The following is a 21849-nucleotide window of genomic DNA, read 5'->3' as shown; positions in this document are numbered from 1 at the left end:
GACGATTATGAAAACAGCATAATTGACAAAATACGATTATTTTGCTTGGGTGCGCTTTCGCCCCTCCCTAAAAGCCCACTCGGCCACGTGGGAGTGATATGTGTTGTGAGTGTTCAGCGCGAGCGAAGATGTCAGAACAAGAGCAGCAACTCGTTAAAAAGAAGGGTAAAACTATTTCCACTATTTGCAAGTACTTTGGCTTTCAGGAGTCCGACGTGGAGCAAAACAAAGTACAGTGCAGGATTTGTTACCAGGTTGTGTTGGCACCACACGCTAACACAACCAATCTCTTTAATCATCTGAAATACAACCACAAAGTGCAATACGACCGGGCAGTAATACAACAAAAAGCAGATGCCCGCTCGACTTCATCCACCACATCATCACAGTCATCGTTTCAGGACGCATTGTACAGAGCAACGGCCTACGCGACGAGCTCGCAGAGACACAGAGATATTACAGGTGCCATTACATTTCACATCGCTAAAGATATGTGCCCAGTTAGCACTGTTAGCAACCAGGGCTTTAAGCAACTTGTCAACACGTTGGACAAGCGTTACGCGATGCCGTCTCGGTATTATTTCAGCAGGTCTGCGCTGCCTGCGCTATGTGACAAATGCCGTGACTACTTTGCGACCACAACGCACCTATGGTCTAGCCCAGGGGTGCCCAACCAGTCGATCGCGAGATGTGTCTAAAAATAGAACAACAATATTCTGTTTTATCGTTAATGTCCTGTAACATAATCTTCCTGTGCCAGAATAATGCACTTGAACGCATCAACGCTTTGTGATTGGCCGGCGTCACCCCATGTGTCGGGGCGTGGCTGAGGGTCTTCAGTACAGGTGGCAATATCGTCACCTGCCTGCGCTCATCTCTGAAACCAGACCATGTAAACAGGCTGGTGTTTCTTGCAAAAAATCTTTAAGAGATGACACGAGCAGCCCTACCAGCATTTGCCATGGTGGCCTAAACATTTTTATTTGGTCTTAAATTGTAGTTCAACATTTATTTCCTGTTACTTCTGGACCATGACGGTTGGCCAGCCTTCAACGTTTAACTGAGTGGAATATGTGGAATATGTTTTACCAAAATGTTGGCTATTTGTTAAGGAGTTTTCAGTAGGTTGTGACAGTGCACTGCAACATATTTGATTTCATTTATTTTGGTCTAATTTATTTTTATTTATCATATTAATAATATATGTTTAGTATGGTTTTGGAAGTGCACTTCAACATATTTGTTGATCTTGTTTATTGGTAAAATATTATTTGTTTTAAAGTTCAATAAATGGTCAATGAATAATCGTCAAAATAATCGTGATATCAATTATTGACCCAAATAATCGTGATTATGATTTTTGCCATAATCGCACAGCCCTAATGCGTTGCATCCTCAATTTTCTATATTACTGCGCATGGCTTCTTTTACATCAATAATACATGCAGTAAATACATATGAACTCCCTTTTTATTATTTAGAAAGTGTGTCAGAAATCAATAACATAAATGTCTTGACATTAAATTATAAACCAAAGTAAACCATTTGTATAGGTCTAGCCTCCCTCTATCTGTGTGTGAAATTGTTCCATCCTCAAAAACAAAAAAATAATGCTTCTGCAGTCTAGCTGCAGCTTCTAGCAACGGCCTTCTGTTAAAAAAAGGACACTGAATGTCCTGAATGTGGCATCACACACAGGACTTGAGTCTGAACACAGCAGACAACAGGAGTATTTACAATAGCATATACAAATTAAAATAGTGCATGTGGGTGCACACTTACATTCTCTGTCTTACTGTTACATACATCCCATGATTGTAGGAGATTAAATTAGCTTCATTATATCTCAGTGATTAAGTGAATAATAAAGTTTCTATCGGGTCACTATCAGCCTGTCACTCATTCTTTTCAGGAGGGGGCGGGGCTTGGTGGAACGGAGGAGACGGTGATCGCGGAAGCTTTTTTTCCTCCTGCCTTCACAAACTTTACAGAAGTATTTATCAACTGAAAATAGCAAGAGGACATTCATACTCTGCAATCCAAGACTTGATTAAATCCACCAAAAACCTGACATGACGACAACGAGTGTTGTGATGTGTGTCTCTGAGCCGCAGCGACCGGGCCTGATTCAGAGCGAGTCATTCTGCTGTTGGTTCTGGACTGGTGCTTGTGTTGGTGGATACAGCAGACTGCTCCGTGTTGGGAGTCGCTGTCCCGCTGTCACTTCTGTTCCCTGATCTTTGCGTCACCGACCGATTTGATATTCGTGTGACAGAAAAAAAAACGCTATTGTCCAGGCGCGGCCGGAAGATCAGGAAGCAACGTTACTACGCTATAATCGATTATGTTCCTGCATCGATGCAGAATCGTCCACGTCCGCATCACGATGCAACGAGTCATAACTAATGCTGAATAAAGCTGCTTTCTGCAGATGTTTTACAACATTTGGGACAGGTGAGGAGTTCTAGAAACTGAGAGAGAGTAGAGTGAAGTGAATGTGAGCTTTCATTCTCTTTGGTACAGCTCGGCCTGGATTACTGAATGTGTCACAACATTCCCATCACAGCAAGAGAAGAAAGCACCATACGATCGGGAAGAACGGGGCGATCCTTTCTTCCTGGAAGACCAAGACAAAGAACATGTGCCACTCCTGTATCCACCTTCTCCCACAACTCGTACAAAAACAACTAAATGGTTGAAACCTTGCACGTTCTTTTGTTGTGCTTTCCAAGTGGAGACAAAAGGCAATGTGGCTGGCAAGGGCAGGGCAGCACAGTAGCGTGATTAGTGCATTCCTGACCACTCCACCCACCCGGTGCACCAGCACACAGTCAGTGGAGCAGCTCAGAGAAACAATAACATTTCCTTCTCCATTCCCTTCTAGTTAAAAGGGCTGATTTAAGGCATTGCTTCATCTCAGTATGTACATACAAACAAGGGAAAGGATGGGGATATATATTATCACTGCTCTCCATCTTCGTCCATGCAGTTCTCTTTGCTTATTCGCCAGTTTTTACCTGAGGCTAAACATCCTGCATCGCTGTTGTATTTGCTGTTCAATTGTATCAGGCAGATTTCAAACATGCTCATCCCGCTGCTCCCTTTTCTTAAGCCTATCCCACAGAGAGGATCACCCCAGAAATGTGCAATCAACTCTGTGGGGCTTTCAGCAGCAGCCTGAAGCTCTAAGGTGAGAAAGCAGAGAGGCAGAAAGTCAGTGTTTGTTATTCATGAGAACGCTGGCTCTCCTCGTGAGACTCTGGGAGAATTATAATGGACAAATGAACTGCTTTTTCTCGCCCGCTGGACAGAAATGGCTGCCGTCAATCCACAGTCTTCCGCGCCCCGCTGTGTCTTATCTTGCTCAGCAGAGTAAAGGGAAGAAGAACAAAGAGGACAGTAGTTGTGAGAAGAGGAGGGCGATGGGGAGAAAGAGAGAAAGCAAGAGATTGAGTGGGAGAATTAGTTCAGTATTTCGATAATGGATATCTTTGGAAGAAGCCCACACGCTCATCGGGGCATGGAGGGGGGCATGGAGGGGGGGCATGTAGGGAGAAAGAGAAGACAAAGCATACAAAGCAGAAGAATGTGCATTCAGGCATTCCCTCAGTCTAAACTCAAGCCCATTGAGCCCAATGCTTGTTATGCAAAAACAATTTTGAGAGAAACATATTCCCCTTTATCTCTACTGAACGCCTAGTTATGATGTTGCTACTGCCATGCTAACCTGTAAAGAACTTTCTTAAGTTTGAAAATTGAAAAGGCGATGCCTCCTGAGAGACAATATTCAGTTACAACACCTGCAACATAAATGATAAGTACAGGCGGCTGATAACACCCTCTTAATTATTCAGGACTAAAGCTCTTTATCTGGTCTTTGAAGCGTCACAAGTGCAGTTTTAAGCTTCAAGAGAGAGACGGAGAGAGACGCAGAGCTTTTGCATGCAAATGAGGAAGTTGGCTGGAAAATACGGCCAGGTTAATTGAAAGCACCGCGCTCACACACAGCTCTCAGCAGGTCTCCAACAGACACTTGTCAAAATAAGTCAAGTCACACAACATGCCTGATTCCTGCTCACAATAATAACCCAGACTTTAAATCCCACAGCATGTGACTTGTCTAAGAAATCCAAAATGATCCAACTGATTAAAAATTGGCAGAGGTATGTCATTGCGGCTCATGTGAAAAGATTCAGTTGCGTGACAGCTCATGCGTAACTGTAACATTATGGAAGTGATCGATTTCCCACCATGTGTAATCGTGATTTGTATGGCAGGTGTTCAGATGATGCACAATAAGCATGCCTCTTGCTGCATAACCTCCCTCTTAGCTACATCCTCCTCTCCACCGCGCAGAAAGACAACCTGAATACTCCCCTTAAAGAACTCCTATGGAGGGAGGACAAACTTCAAAGTGGAGGGTGGACACTTTCCCACCAACGACAGGCCTCCCATTAACTCTGAGTGAGTGGGAGGAGGGTGGAGTAGCGATAAAGATGGCTGAGGAGCTGAGTGATGCGACAACACAAAGGCGAGTCATTACCTCTCCTGGTGTTTCAGAGGAAGTCAACAGCCACTGAAACACCCAGAAGAATTCTCCCGGAGAAATGGTAAGTATAGGAAGTCCTGAGCACATGAGGATAAGCCTGACAGGTGGCATGTGATTGGCTGCTTCTTCAGGCTGTACCACCATAATAATCACACTAATGTTCCACAGGTCCCTGAGGAGCCGCACCGCCAGGCACCGACACCTGCCTAATGTTTAGGCTTCCTGTTTGAACAATGATCCTTTTCAACTTCAAAAGAAATACAACTGATATAATAAAACATGAGGAAATCTAGGTATTTGTTTCATTCATTATTTGGACTGTTATTCTCTCCGGTGTATTCTCTTTTGATCAATGACAGTCTTTTCTTTGCTGTGTTCAGAGGTGAGCCTTAAGTGCTCTTACTTTACCAAGGTTCATTTAATGACATGTATGTCAAACTTACACTAAAAGCCAAATGAATCGGTGAATCGGAGTGTACCGATGAAGGTCTATTTTGATACTTACTGTACGTACTGGCCTTTTTAATGATTTGTATATCATGCCATATTGAGCCGTTTGAAAGGATGCATTCTGTCGGCGTCTTTAGAATGTGTAATGCACCTTGCCTGCCTGCCGAGTAACACAATCCTCCGATAAACAGTATCGGAAACCGTTGAAGCATGTTTTGCATTCCAGCAGGAGAGAGGCTGGACTATTGTGTACAGAAGCCATTGTGTTGCCGGCAGACACCGAACCAGACCGTGAGTCATGCTAAGCACAGTCTGAACTGGCCCACCAGCAACAAACAGCATGGGCTGGGAAAGGTTACAGCCTGTTTGAATCATCTCTAAATCATGAGTATACTCTTACAGTTCCATTTGACAGCAAACAAGCATGAGATATGACACAAGTACATGAGCTAGGAAATGAAAAACCGGTTACCGGCAGAGAAGCATGCAGTATGTACATAGTGTTTCAAGTACCTTGCTACTGTGAGAAAACAAGCGCTGCAAATAAGGAAATTCTATTTCACTTGTCACTGCGGGTACATCACATGGCTGCTCTCCTGTAAGCTGCAGAAATGGATTCCTCCGATTTTGAGGTTGGATATATTTTTATAGTGCGACTACACTCTCTCCTGGTGGAGGCACAAGACAGGATTGAGAAAGTTATCTACATAAAAGCAACAATCTACGTCCACAATGGATAATCAAATATAAAAGTAACAGGCAACTGAAAATGTTGACGTTCAATAGCTATGACACAGCATTCTCATGATTGATCATAATGTGATGTACAAGAAGCACCATTTGTTATTTAGGGCTCAATTGAATGTATAAAACAGTCAACTGGAAGAATGCAGTTTTCCATATGAAAATAATGTGATACAGAAATACTTTCCGGAGGTTAAAAATCAAGACTCAATTCCAACAAACAATTTATTTGGTATCTTTAGAGGCCAAAGCTTTCCTTAGAATCGTACTTCTCATGCAGCCCTTGTTGCCAGGCACTACCATGACGATCAAACCGAATTATTTGGTTTCTGAAAGGGAACCATATCCAAGGTAATACCTCAAACTAACCATGTGGAGTTGGTTGGCAGCACGCCATGGCATCATGGGAGTAGCACTAATGTTAGCATACAGCCTTATTACAGGAAAAAGGGAGCTTATAGAGAACTGTGCTCTATGTTGTGGCCACCAATAGGTCTATTTGTTTGAGGCACAATAATCACATAATGAAGAGATAGAATAGTGGCTCAAATGGCTTTGTGATGACTGAGACAGGTCTATTTGGATGTAAACATCATACCTTGTCCAACTTGAACATCACATATTAAAGAACCGTCATGCATGTTATTAAAATCATGAAGTTGTTGCGCCACAAAAACAAACTGTTTAAAAATAATTTTCAAGTGTACACACAGTCCAATGACTGTTTGCACTTGACTGTTTGCACTTGATTGTGCGACCTTTCAGGCTGACGCGAGGAAGGTCAATCCAGCCCAGTGGACAGATACAGCTGGTGATGCCAGGTCATTCATCCTACCCTGGACAGCTTCACATTTGACTACTGGACCAATGGTGAAAAACAAGGAAGGAGGAAAACTGAAGCAGGGGAGAAAGAGAAAAGGGGGCACACAGGCCACACACACAACTATACCTCTTGTTTACTTATGAGCTCGAAGCCTGCAATCTGCGAAGGAATGACTATGGGTGCATGCAGCATCGTGGTCAGATTTAATAATGGGCCGTTTGAGGAGATAGCTGAGGAAAGCAGGGTTTTTATTAGAATTGGAGAAGGAGAGAACAAAGGAACAAGGGAAAACAAACCATATGCATCCGCAGGCCAAATACCAGAAGAAGGATAAAGGAGCAGACAGAAATACAAACCAGGAAGGAGCACACAATCAACCAGGGCAGCTTGTGATGAAAAAATCCAATCCGTCACGCTGAACCGAGACCTTTCATTGGCTATGAATCTTTTAGGAGGCCTTCAACAACACAGGCAAAGGCTAATACCCACAGAGGAGAGGGGCTACAGGACACCACAATGATAAATATAACTGCACCTTTTTTCTTTCTCCGAACATCAACGCATAACTAAAATGCCTCAACTTGTCTAAAACTTAACTTAAAGTTTTGCTGCAGGACAGCAACAAGACAAAAACAATAATACAACATGTTGCTATTTAGTGAGGGGAGAAAGCAGAAAAGAAATGGCATGGATGGAAATATTCAGAGAATAAATACAAACTGCATATGATCCAAGAGTGTTTCCCCTGGGGTATGACATACATCCTTGCTGGGATCTTTGCTTATAGACAGTTTACAGTACAAAGCTTTGAAGATGAAAAATGAAAAGGGCTGAGTCAACAGACCCTTGAGTAAACAAACATTGAGGAAATGACATGCTCTGTCTGCCACTCACTGACAGTCTAAATACAAGACGCTCCAATACATTACAGATCTGAAGAGCTCATGTTTGTGTCAAAGAGCCAAAGCAGATAGATGATACTTTGTTTGTTACAATTCAGCACCTTAAAAGGGTAAAGGCTGTTAGTGCTGTTGTTTAAATCATCATTATCAGCTTTGTGAGAGCAGAGAAGGCTGCTGATTGGGCCAATGTGTGAAGGTCAGAGTTCACAGTTCACGCAAATCAAAGTGTCTAGTTCCTTTCTGATGTGATCTGTGTGAGGGCAGAATACACGTTGTATAAAAGGAGAGCTACATCACTGTAGAAAAACTTTTTCGGCTGCAATATTGATTTTTTGTTTTACTTTGGCAAAAGAATGTTAGATAGGCAAGATGAATTAATAACAGCTTTTGCAACCCTTGGTGCATGCCTTGTTTGAAAATGGGTTTCCGTCAACATGAAGGACATTCGGGAGCAATAACCTCTGATGACCTGATTATCAACGTGAGGTTAACACCCACATATCAGGGAAGTCATTGCATCAAAACCACCTCTGCAGCAATAGTAAAGAAAAACAATGAGTGAGACTAGACTTGCTCAAAAACATTGCAAACCTCTGATGATCTATTATGTTATTGTTGTCATCTGAGGAAGGAAGGAAGGCTAGAAGTGATGCATCTTGTTTGCGGTGCTTTAATAGATCCAACAGTGTAGTATCTTAAAGTGTAGCAAATGTAGCCCTTTTATAGATTGTACCCCCATTATAGCTTTGACAAGTTTACATAAACTCAAATAAAGTGAATGCTAGCTTTAAGTAAAAAGTTCCTAATACCTAGTCTAATGGCACGTTTCCACTGCAGCGGGTAGCCCCGTTTAAGCGTCCTTAACCGTCCTCAAGCGGCCAGGCCAGTTTTTGGTGGCCTTTCCATATAGCCTAGTACCGGCTAGCGGGTACTTTTTCCCTCTTTTTCCGGCCCCATAAAATCGTGGTTCCCTCAGACCAGGGCCAGGGCTGAACTAGTGACGTCAACACTCTCGACTGCTGATTGGTCAGAGAGAATCGTCACAAGATCGCGCGCGAGTTCATCCCTAGCGTCGCATATATATCTAGAAGCAAGCTTGCAGCATTTTTATAAACAGCATTTTGTAAACGGAGGAGCTACAAAAATGGCTACGTCTAATAAGAAAAGCACACCGTGGTCGACCTCGACCGAGGAGGTGACGACGTTCCTACATCTCATTGGGGATGATCAAATCCAGCGGGAGCTCGACGGAACAACTCGAAATGTGAACAAAAACAAAGCCGATCGCCCCGCCTACACTGCGTTGCTACCCCAGGTCCTAAACTGTAATGGAAATGCGCCACGGCCTCGGACGGCCAGCGAGGCGGCCTGAGGCCAGAGCGAGGACGCTTAAACGGGGCTACCCCGCTGCAGTGGAAATGCGCCATAAGACACACATTTTGTGAAACACAAGATCTGTTTGTCTTTTTAAAACCAAAATGGTGGTCCAAGACAATTCATTGCGCTGCTGTACAGTATTGAAGCAATGAGACTCATGACTGTCCTGACGCTGCGTTTGCACTGTTCTGTAAGAGGGTGTGCCAACTTGGCACTGATTATTATTTATGTGTCTGTTGCTAGAGCACCATGTTGACTATCCTCATATCTCAATGTAACATAAAGTCTCATGGCGTCAACTGTGGCTATACGTCACGCATAACCTGCAAATAAAATCACACCCAGATGTTCACTTATCCTCCACTGTTCCAGGCATCATTAACGCTAAGTACTGTATTAGTGATTTCAGGTACTTATAAAGCGTCATTTTGCATGTTCTGAGGCCTTGAACTCTCATGAGCGGATATTTGGAGTTATGGGCACTATATTTGCATTCCAATTTCAGAGGGATATTTTATAATTAAATTAGATATTTTTTAAATGTTTTTTGAGCAAAGTTTGTTTACAGATACTGAACATTGTACTGATATTTGTACGCCTAGACTACTGCAACTCCCTCCTGGCTGGTCTACCTGCATGTGCCATCCGACCTCTGCAGCTCATCCAGAATGCAGCGGCTCGTCTGGTTTTCAACCTTCCTAAATTCTCCCACACCACTCCGCTCCTCCGCTCCCTTCACTGGCTTCCGGTAACTGCTAGAATCCACTTCAAGACACTGGTACTTGCGTACCATGCTGCGAATGGATCTGGCCCTTCCTACATCCAGGACATGGTTAAACCGTACACCCCAGCGCGTGCACTACGCTCTGCATCAGCCAAACGACTCGTTGCGCCCTCGCTGCGAGGGGGACCCAAGTTCCCATCGGCGAAAACACGTGGGTTTGCTATCCTGGCTCCAAGATGGTGGAATGAGCTCCCCATTGACATCAGGACGGCAGATAGCTTGCACATCTTCCGGCGCAAACTGAAAACTCATCTCTTTCGACTCCACTTCGAGCGTTAGAACGATTAACGAAGCACTTTTATACTAATAAAGGACTGGCTTATCTAAAGCCAGTTGAGTAGCACTTGAAATGTTTGGCTCTATGAAACCTGATGTACTTATATGATTCTGTTTTCTTCAAGGTTGTGTCTTCCTGGTCGAATGTACTTATTGTAAGTCGCTTTGGATAAAAGCGTCAGCTAAATGTAATGTAATGTAATGTAATGTAATATTTTGTAATTGTAGCACAGGCAATCTTATTTTACATTTGTATTATGCTGTGGAAAATAAAATGGCTTTTTTTTTTTTTAAATGTCTTTAGTGGTTGTTTTGTTTTGTTTCTTAGTTTATTTGCGGTGTTGAGTACTGCCGGCTACCACTTGCCCTTGTAAAGGGTTCATAAATGCTGTGCTAAGATGGCATTACAGAAGGAAACAGAGCCTCAAAACAAAAGGATAAAAGCAATTTGTCAGTAAAAGAGCTGGAATGAGAAACAAGGCATGTGTAGGTGGTACAGTACAAGATCACTTCCTCCAGTTGCGTGTGTCACGTGGCACACTGTCTCCATAAACACATCACACAGCATGCACAAACACAAAGAAAGTAGAGAGGCTTGATAATAGGAAGGCGCTTCTCCAGACCGAAGCAGCTTCCAGGTTTCTTTGTTGGGAATAAAGGCTTAAAGATCAAGGCTTCGTGCGTTTGGCAATTTAGAGCCACATATTTATTCCATTTCAAGAGTTCAACTGCATTCCTGGGCTGTTATTCAGAGCTGTGTTTCCAATACTGTGCCCTTTTCAAGTGAAACTTTCTGTGGCCTATGTGCAACTCTGTAGACAGCCACGAGGGGAACATCTATCTAATATTCAGGCTGTCTAAACGTAGGGGAATTGAATTAATGTGCTGCTGTTGGAAATAGTCTCACTTTGGCGTAAATTGCCGCATGAATCTTCATATGTCTCGTTCTAATAAATGCTATTTGTTTTCATTCAAGGGGAACAAAAGTGCCAAGAGCACCATTTGGGTTCAGTATCGAAATATCTTTGTTGCAGTCAGTGGAAATGAAGTTTGTTTCCGTCGGAGTCTCTTGCTTTCCCTTTCTACCCGAGAGGAGGACCGTGATGATACCCTCCTCAGAAGCAGGTTTGGTAACACGTGTGAAACCATGCTTATCATCAGGAGAAAGCGGTTTGAGTGAGACCCATGGTGACATAACACAGAGTGCGTGAAACCTGTTGGACTGCAGACAAATCAGGCTGTTGGTGTGCATTCACTCACACAAATATAACTGAGGCTTATTGTCCCTGATGCAATAAAACGGCAGAGTGAGCAGAGAACTGTGGCAGCGGCACATTTTAGCCAGCACTGCTTTGAATAATTGATTATAGCTGATGTTTGAAATGAGTCGAAAGTGATAACTGAGACGTAATTGATCAGATGTTGACCAAAGCTACAGGAAGATGCATTTGATAACTTCTAGCATTTGAAAACATGTAAATGACTGGCCTTAAGGAGGATTACAATGTTCTAACTTGAGCTTTTCAGTTCCTAGTTTGATCAGTTTCAACCTAAATGTGGCCATTTTTCATTTGGACATTTTGAAATGAGCTTTTCTTTCCCAAGATGATGCTGTGTCAGTTGCTTTAAAAACCTCCTTATAATGATGTGCATATATAACATTAGCCCAGGTAGACTCAGTTTTCGCTCTGATGTGATTTATAAGAGGAAGATTAGGTTGTTTCTTATTTCAAAAGTAAGTTAGTACACGTAAAGAAAAAAAGTCAGATTTCTTCCTCCAGAGCAGAGCAGAGACGACAGTGTTGAAACGTGAGGAACAGGCATACTGAATGTGCAGCAGATTTTAAACTGAGTGGGAAAGTGGAGCCTGGGTTCTCCAAGTAATTCCACTTTAATGAATACAAACAGGCTGGCTGCCAAATGCCTTATCATGCAGTGCGGCCTGATTAGGACTGACTCACGAATTCCCCACAGTGGTCAGCGAGCACACAGGAATGTCCAACAAATGGGTTACAATTGACACAAAATCACAACATACACTCACCAACACCTCTAATCCACGCCTCTCTTGCTTAACACCCCCTGCAGTGTGTGTTTGTGTGTGTCTGTGTGCTTTTCAACTAACGAGACACTGGCAGCCGAATGGGAATGATCCCCAACAAACGTACAACAGAGAGAGACTTATTTCCAAAAGGCCGAATGAAAACAACTAATCTCTGCATGCCTCCGAAAAACAAAGACATTTCAAATCCCAAACATTAAGACTTCAAACGGCATTGCATCCCAAGATATATTGTGTCAATGTTCTCAGCGTGAATGCTGTATATACAAATACAAGAACTTGAATAATCTTAGATGCTCTGAAAGATGAGCAAATTAACTCTTCGAAAAGGTGTCACGTTTCGGAGTGAAGATGATCAAAATCAAACTTTATCGGCAAATGAATGGCCTGAATCCAGGGTGAGACGAGGACGAGGAGATTCACTCTGACATTGTTTTGCGCCGACAGAAACAACAGTCAAAGTGGATTTGGTTAAATATTTACAGCACAATGGGTTTAACTATTTATTCAGGACTGTCTTTTTATCATCTGTCAAATTCCACTGGATCTATCATTTGTGCTCCATTTAGGGGCTTCTTTAGAATTTCAAGTTGACACCAATACAATGATAGTTAAATGATGCCTTGCTTGTATATCCTGCATATGTCCACAGTGGGCAGTTAAAGATTAACCACAAAGACAGCAATAGTGTCAAATACTAGCTGAGCGAGTTTGTCGTACGCAGAGCCCCGAAGCGTTTAGGTTGGGAAACCGTTTCAGTGGTCATCCATGCTGAAGTTGAAAATATGACCCTTAGTTGACCAGAGTTTGGGACACTTGAGATCTAAAAGCTAGAAACTGCTGAGCTGTACTGAGTGAGGAGAGTGAGGCTGCCCTGCAGGCAATAGAGAGGCTCTCACTCTCACTTCTTCTTCACGAGATTAGAGCGAGCAACGTCAGCGTTCAGAGGCAGTTCAGGCTTTGCATGACTGTGCATTCCTGAGCATGCCGTGCAGGGGGTACATTTCTCTTAAGTAATAATCTACACTCTGTTCCGCATAGTTCTTAAACAGCCGTAACTGAAGAGCAGTGACCTGGATAGAACAGGACTTTGGACTTTGTGTGCAAACAGAAAATATCAAACACAGTTTTGCTGCAATAGAGAAGTTGGGACTTTGAATATTTGTGTCATCTGAGTATAAGGCTATATATTAAGGAAAACAAACCGGAAATTTCTACATTTGTTCATTAAACAATGGAAGACAAATATGGGCTCAGAACAGTCTCATAATACACACATGCACACAGAAGGATTCACACTTGTATTTCCAGATCCACACTTGTGTTTTTCAAAGCACACACAAATGTGTTCCGTTTCATATACATGTAAATAAAATCTAAATACAGAAAAAAGTTTTACATATGTATTTTTGATCCTCACATATTTGTTTCCTGTGTAAATCCCCTGCACCTGCAAACACAACCCGCTTTCTGTGCACGGAGCACTGTGCATTCATGTGTGGGTTTTTTGAGACTCCCCTGACGGTCAGCCGATTCATACTTGTAATTTTTTCTATCTATAGCCAATCAGATGTCTCCTTCATTCTAAGCCAATCACATGAGCGCGCCCCCGCGAGGGTATGATTTCTTGCGTTCATGACGTAGCGCTTCATGTACGCATTTTGCGCAGTCCGGTCAGCTCGCTAAACAGAGGGCGGAGCATCAGGTGATCATGCAGAGCAGCGTGTCTCCATCAGACTCAGCAGCTGATCTGATCTCTCTCTGGCGTCCGGTTACACTTCACTCGCGTTTATGTCCATATCGATCAGATCCAGCTCTCCTGATCGGCCTTTATAGAGAGCACCGATCAAACTATTAAGAGTGAATATCGGCCGATAATGACCGGCGGGGCTCCCCCCCGTTAACAGTTCACTGTCTAGCACTGGCTTCGTAGTGCACTGATCGATTAGGCTAAGCTAACCTGTAGCTGCTCCCTCCACACTCACAACAACTTCATACAGACATAAATAAAGCAGCTGTATTCGCCACACAGGAAACACACATTTAAAAACGGGTTTGCCTGCCGTTTTTGTTTACACAAGCATTCATCAATGGTTCGGAAAGTGGCGCTGTACCTTAATAATATAAAGGCTTGTATTTGCGTGCATTTCCTGTTCGGAAAGTGGCAATGTACTGAGAGTGGAGGTGTCCTGAGATTAGCGCCTGCAGGCAGGCTCCATGGAGCTGTCAGCTCCGGACTGCGCAAAATGCGTACATGAAGCGCTACGTCATGAATGCAAGAAATATACCCTCGCGGGGGCGCGCTCATGTGATTGGCTTAGAATTGAGGAGACATGTGATTGGCTATAGATAGAAAAAATTACAAGTACGAATCGGCTGACCGTCAGGGGAGTCTCAAAAAACCCACACACGAATGCACAGCGCTCCGTGCACAGAAAGCTGGTTGTGTTTGCAGGTGCAGAGGATTTACACGGAAAACAAATAAGTGAGGATCAAAAATATATATGTAAAACTTTTTTCTGTATTTGGATTTTATTGACATGTATATGAAACGGAACACATTTGTGTGTGCTTTGAAAAACACAAGTGTGGATCCGGAAATACAAGCGTGAATCCTTCTGTGTGCATGTGTGTATTATGAGACTGTTCTGAGCCCATAGACAAACCTATTAAATGTATTCAAAGGACAATTAGCTTTATAAGAATACTCTTTAACTACAAAACGTGTTAAATTGGGATTTCTGAGACAGTACTCTCGATATGTTGTGCTACAGACAGATCTTGATCACTTCCAACAAAGTATTGATGTTTGATGCTGTTCTCAAGACAACAACAAAGTGAGGTAGTACATTGCCACAAGTGAAAACTAACTAGACATACCATAATAAATCCTTCTGACAGCTTCTTTGGCTCTAATCCTCATAATAACTCATCGAGTCAGGGGTCCCTTTAATTGGAACTGAAGTTTACGTAACGTTCTTACAATGTGAACAAAACCACGTGCCGCGGCCCATTAAAATGGTGCTGCGTGTTTTATGAGGTGCTGAGAGACTCCCAGGTATCTGCATGGAAAGAGACTTCATGGGAGAAGCAGACGACGCTTCCTTTTCGTTCCTTTTCCTTTGGAATTCCCTTAAATTCCACAGAACAGCTCAACTGGGACTTTTATTTCCATTAGTCACCCCTTTGAAAATGTTCCAGTGACGGTGGGCCTCGTAAACAATCCAGAGTTCAATACAGTAAGTCAAACAAACAAAATGGTCTTCTCGGGAACCGGGGCTACTGGCTTTGGATATGTCACTTTAAAGAACACGAGTTTCAATTAGAGAATGTAGCATTCTAGTTGTTTAACACCCTGCCTAAATAGCTCCATGCTTACCTAAGTCCATGATAAAATCCCCGTGGTATTTACTGTAATGATGTGACCTTGTTTGGAGAGGGTTTAACATCAAGCAAAACACACTCCACCACATGCACATTCACATTCTTGGATTTTGTTAGACAGCTGTGCAATTCAGAGCCTATTCTGTCTAATAAACACGCCGCTGTGAGGGAGTGACTCAAGTCACAAAGAGAATGATTTGGATTGTTACCAAGGTGTCTCAAGTGATATCATAAGTTCCACTGACAGTTAGTTGCTTAAATCTTTAAATATACAACGTTTAACCATCTTTAGAAAGCTTTAAAAACGAAAATAGATGCCTGTACTTTCAGATATAAAGTCATGTGGCAAAAGAGTAAATATGTGGGTTTAAACATTACTGTGGGGGGCTTGAAAAGCAGCAGTGGTAGTGAAGGCCTCCCATGACAATGAGTTTCATTTCTCATCAATCTAGCTGCTCTTTTTGGAGAGGCGACAAAAACAAACACATTAGCGCTCATTTCATTAAACCAGTGTCAAACCATGCATTGTCTGCAATTGTGTTAAAACAGGATCCAAGTTGTCTCTGCTCTCAGCATGCCCCTTCTTTCAACATACAGTACAACTCCACCCCCCCGCTGAACTGGAGCAGAAACACATTTGGAAACAAACGAGGCATGGGGGATTTACATCATAATATCAGTGCAGCCCGTTTTTAAGAGAGAAGAGGAAAGAATTGATGCCGAAACTCAACGATAACATTTTAAATGCCAGAATGCTTTATAGGGAATCTAAATCTTTAGAAAAAGAGCTTGCTTTACACTTGCATTAAGTAAAACTGTCAAAAGGGGACAACAAATAACATATTTTCCCTTTAATTACTCCCTTAATAATCTTTACGGTCATGAAAGTCAATTATTGATGCTTTCTGACAGTAACACATTATATGTTTTGAATGAATGCACATTATCATAAAACAGAATAATACATATTCTAAGTGAAAGCTTCCACCCCACAAATGTGTCAAATTCAACAGATTATATTTGGCTTATTTGTAAACTTTCGGCTTTCCGCTACCTAAGATAAAGTACAGAGGGTTTGAGCGGAGCTTGGCGGCAAAGCATAGGCGATGTTTTAGAGGTTAATATATGTTTATGTAAAACATAACATGAACATGTGAACAAAGAATCAGGTTGGACAAGGACCCCTCTTGTCTGCATGTCTTTCCATCACCAGAGTGTTAACGGCCTGAGCGCACGGCACAGTATCGCATGTTGAACCTGTTGACCTCTCGGGGGGGTGACGCTGCAGACAAAAAGCTGTTACGGCACATCCAGCCGTCTACATGAAAACAAAGTTCACACTTCCTGACTCCGGCGTCCCACCACAAACTCATAACTCAGCGAGGTCGTACAAATCGCGTGCCCTTCTGGAAACACGCTTACATCACAACCCAACATTTCCAAGATGCTCAATCTCTCTAAAATCACTCGTTTCCACATTCCTCTGTTGCATAAGCATTTTGTGAGCAGGTCGAAGGTCAGCGTAAACAACAATGGCCTCCAGTTTGAGGCAGAGAGCAGGGTGAGAGAAAGGAAACACCTTGATGCCTGATGCTTTTCTCTAGTAAAGCAGGGAGCTGTTATCAGGCCATTACACCCTCAACAGGCAGAAGATTGGGTTCCCCTGATGCTCTGAAACCCCGCTCAAAAGCTTTTATTCTGCACAGAACGAGCGGGGATATAATCCCATGCATCTCTTTTCACACCTGTCCGCTCACATTCAAATCACAAAGAGGGCTTGTGTGAGGAGAGTCTCCATTTGCATAGTTTGGTCCTCTGTATGCAACCGAAGGAGAGAGGAAGCATCTGACAAAAGGAATACATCTCTGCTGTGATGCCAGTTGTTGTTTCTTTCTGATTTCCAAAGCTGGCAGATTCTCAGTTTAAGAAAATCTGAGAGATAAAGCTTCCATTCATAAAGTGGACGTATAAAACTTGAGCTGTTATTTAGAGTCAGGGGCTTCACCTAGCTATAGGTTTAAATGTGGGAGTGTTGCATGTAACAGTGGAACTGTTGCAAAAGTCTGCCGATTATTTTAATGGTTTATCATTTGATCTTTAAGAGATCACAAAGTTCTGGAAGATCTCCAGTGTTGTCAAACTGCTTCTTTTGTCTGAACAAAAGTCCAAAATCCAACCAATGTATTATCGTTGACTTTCACATTCTTTTTATAAATCATACACTGCTTTTAGAGACTACTATACAACTGATAAGAGAGCTGCACACATGGCTGTCTAGGTTTAGAAACTGTTCAGAATTCAAACTAGCATAATCGGGTTTATCAATATTAGGTTAAGGGCTTATCCAGGTTTCTGAAATGTTTCTGATGCACTTCGAGATAATGGAGGAACGCCCCAAAAGCCTTATCATAACCGTTACACTACTGCACATGTAACAGAGCCGCAGATATGAGTCAACTTAAAACATTTAAACACAGCACCTTGGACTTTGAGAAACTGGGATGGCCTTTTTTCCCCTCTGAGATCTAATAAACCGACTCATCAAGAAAATAGACGGATGAATTGCTAATGATAATAATCGTTAGTTGTAGAGCTAACATATACACATACTGAGTGTATCTCACATAATGAGCTGTCTCATGAGATGGGGACATTTTAACAAACGGTCCTAAAACCAAAGCATTAAGTTGTGGATCAGATACGTTTAGTTCTTTCTCTCGGCCTCTCTCACACAATCCAGCTCCGAACGTCATCAGATTTCTTCCAACATCCCCTCCGCCCCAGTAATCGTGTGTTCGGCCACTTTACTGCATAATCAGACGCCTATGGGCTCGATCTAACAAAACTGGCACGGCCCTGAGTACTGAAGCCCAGCATTACAGCCTGGCTGCTGACCAGTTTTCAAACGGCCCTGCAGAGCGTCGAATAACAGGATGTAGAGCGCCAAGTGAAAAAAGGGTGATACTCGTAGTTGAGTTGCCTCGAGGGCACCTGGTTCTGGGTGGCGATCATATAAAAGAGAAGGGGATGCGGGAAGCAGCGTGGTAATAGAGTGCCACTGCCATCGCCTTAATGAAAAAACATTTATTCCAACAATGCTGGTATAATTTGAGTATGCAGAGTCACAGTGCTCGCCAAGTGTGCTTGTTGGCAGGCTCCGTATCAGAACCACAGGAATCAGGCAACACTGTGACATGATTTCAATTCAATAACAATGAAAGCCCCAACACCGCCTTCCCATACACACACCTCCATCACAAGTCCACAACCCCTGCCTCCCTTGGTTTCGCCTCCCCCTCCCCTTAATGAGTGCTGCTTACATGTTTCCTGCTACAGAGGCTCGATTAGACCAGACACATGTATGGGAGGAGGAATTTGAAGAATTTGTGGCAAAACAAATGCTTTACTTGGATTTTAATTATTTACATCTACAACACACACGCAGGTTCCACGGAAAAATGTGTTTTAAGTGAGACGTTTTTTTCAAACAGGTCCCAAGATGTTTTTAAGAATTGCTGCCAAGAAACGTTAAAGTTATAGAAGGAGAAAAGCAGTGGTAACAAATAACCCTTTAGAGTACACATAATTAAATCTAACAAAGCAAACCTAAGGAAATTACATTTGACTAATAATCTTTCACATTGATCCAAACACATGGCCCATAATTCCTTTGGGACAATATTATATTTAGTATAAAGCAGTTGGCCTTCTTTCTACTTTCCTTTACATAAGAACACACACTGGCCGTGGTGTTAAAGCCATGATTGACAGGTAAATGGACCATACTTATCTTTTGTTTGACTGACAGGGGAAATATTATCAGTTCAAGTTAGCTTATCACAATTGTATGAGTATCTACGTACATGTCACCTGATAAGTAATAAGAAATCGCAGGACTAACGTGACAAGTGCGTACAGGTAAATGAAGGATGCATTTAAAAAGACGCATTAATCCTTGGGGACAGGGTATCTTAACCATCTCAAATTAAGCTTGTCCACACCACACACTTCTTCTTCTTTTAATATTAGTCATAGTTTAGTCTTGTTTATCTTGGATTTACAGTTTATTTGTGTGGAGCAGAAACTTAACCAACATCAATTTCAATATATAGACTAAAATACTGACAAATTCATCTAAAAAAACAAAACGATTGACAGGTTCATAGATGATATATACAAATCATAGATGAACTTTTTAACTGCAAAATCTTCCACTCAGCACACACTTTTATTATCAAGTAAATGTAAGGGTTTTTATCCAAAACGCTTGTGTATGTCATGTTAAAAACTATTAGCAGCTGATAAATGATTATTACATTCTTTTAATATTGATATTGGCTCAGCAAATCTCAGTATCACTCAGTCACTACTCTCAATGCAACTTTTAAGGTGTTCTGACTTTAGATGTAGTTAAGATGGCAAACAATTGTCACCTGGTCTTTGTAATCATTTGAAAGCCACCCCTATCACCACATTGGTCTCCATATTATCCCACTTTGTGTACATCTGACCCAACATCCAATAGAGTCAAAGTAAGCCATAAACCTGCCAAAATGAATCTGTTTTGTATCCATTAACTTCAGGTGGAGAACATGGGATTTCCCTGCAGGAGATTCACATTAATATCACATACAACAATAGCAGGACTCACCTCAGTTGATGGTATGCTGACAACACCTGTTGATCTCCTCTTTTCCCTCAGCTTCCTCTTCTCGATCTGTCCTTTCCCCTTCCTAGCACTGGGGCCAGAGCTATTCTTCTCTTTCACTTTACTGGGCGATGGGCTTCCCTTGTCACTGTCAATGCAAGCCATGGAGCTGGAGTCCGGGGAAGCGCACTGATCCTTCTCCGTCTGAGGCGGGGCCTTCTTCAGGTTGCTCCCCGGCGGGGTGGGTGAAGCAGGGTGGGCAGCGGGCTGGGCAGCAGGTTGGGCAGCAGGTTGGGCAGCGGGGTGGTGCGTTTCCTCCTCGGGTCTCTTTAAAGCCGTGCCGGAGGAGGACCGAGCCACCGTGTAGGAGGAGGGGAGGCAGTTCCCAGCAGAGGCGCTTCTCTCCGGGTTTCCGTTATTGGTGAGCTCGGTGTGGCGGTTACTGTTTGGGTTATTGCCAACCAGAGGAGCACCAGTCGCTGCGGCTATGTCCCCCAGCATTTTGGCTCTCATTTTCTCCCGTTTTGCCTTCCACTCCTCCAAAAAGTCAGTCGTGGCGCTTGACTTAAATCCACCCGTTGCCATTATCCCTTTATCGAAAAGTTGGTGAGAATGAACCTAAAGTTTATATGGAGTTTCGGGTCTAATGCCACAGCATTCCTCAAGTGATTAGCCGGGGTGCTGTTGACAGGTAAAGAGAACAAAGTCACGACAATTAAAACTTTGTATTTCAGCTCTTTTTTCAGATAAGTTTGTTTTCTACCTCGTTACTCTTAACCACTAACGTCAGGTTAACAGGTAGTTGCTGCTAGCTTGAATGCGTAGAAGTTGCACCTAACTGTGTCTCTCTGATGATATTTCCCCGCGTAAAAGTTCACCAAAGTGTGCAAAAGTTGACAAGAAAGAGAAGAAGTGAAACGTCAGGTAGAAACTCACCTGTGGGAAGTTGTTTCAGACGCTAAACTGCTCTCTGCGGTCCGACCAGGTGTGCTCTCGGTCCTCTTGGATGAATGGCGCTGTCTCGAGCGCCGAGCTCGCTCGCTCGCTCTGCCCTCCGTCGCTCCGGGTGATACCGAAAATACCCGAGCACTTCCGACTGAAGCCGAAGCAACAGCCGAGCTCAGCACGTAAATATAGTCACTGTCATGGGCTTTTTCATGTGTCTATAGTTATTAGTGGTACTTTTAAGACATTTAAAGTATGTTATGATAGGTCTGTACTGTTCCCATAAAGACAGTGATTTATATATCAGCATACTTTATCATACTTTTGAGCTTTTCATTATAGTATGTCTGCAATTTCATGGTTTTATAGTGCATATTAAGTTAAGTAAACTATAAAAAGTCGTTAATTTACCTTGTTCTATTATTGGTGTTTTGCTGAAGTAATTTTCACAGTTTTGGAAGAGTGCACATTCAAATAAAAATATATTAATATTAATAATATCATTTTCCATCTCAGTTTAACTAAAAAACATTCATACAGCTGAGCTTCCTCCCCTCCTGCAGCTCTCCTGCGTAATGACCCCAGCTTAGTGGGAACATAATTAATCTAACTTACTGCAAGTCAGCGCCGCTCACTGATGCAAAGCTCCATTGTAATAACTCTACATTCTGCATTCCAGTGATATTCAGTCTCTGAACATTTGTGCCATTACCTCACTGTACGAGCAGGTTTCTCCACACGCTGTGATTTAACCTTCCTACAGGTGCTTACTGTCAGAAAACTCATTTCTTGCAAGGATAAAAGCACTATAGGTTAACTAACGGTATCAGCCCTATAGTGTTAGATGTGTGTGCAGCCTACACCAACTTTAAGGACTGTCACTATGTATTTCCCATATACAAATA

The 21849-nt window shown here is 42.6% G+C and overlaps 1 protein-coding gene across 1 annotated transcript in view; it reads right to left on the bottom strand.

Annotated features, from left to right (window-relative positions):
* pawr (PRKC, apoptosis, WT1, regulator) overlaps positions 1-21089 on the bottom strand; it is a 66269-nt gene extending 45180 nt beyond the window's left edge. The window contains 2 exon segments of the mRNA XM_034226012.1: positions 20003-20680; positions 20936-21089. Coding sequence (XP_034081903.1) covers positions 20003-20584 — 582 coding nt within the window. The 5' untranslated portion in view covers positions 20585-20680; positions 20936-21089.
* Between the last annotated feature and the right edge of the window lie 760 nt (positions 21090-21849).

The sequence above is a fragment of the Gymnodraco acuticeps genome, unplaced genomic scaffold, assembly GCF_902827175.1.
Source record: "Gymnodraco acuticeps unplaced genomic scaffold, fGymAcu1.1, whole genome shotgun sequence".
Classification (NCBI taxonomy): Eukaryota; Metazoa; Chordata; class Actinopteri; order Perciformes; family Bathydraconidae; genus Gymnodraco; species Gymnodraco acuticeps.
Note: the sequence above shows the minus strand (reverse complement) of the source record. Positions and strands in the feature narration are given on the sequence as shown.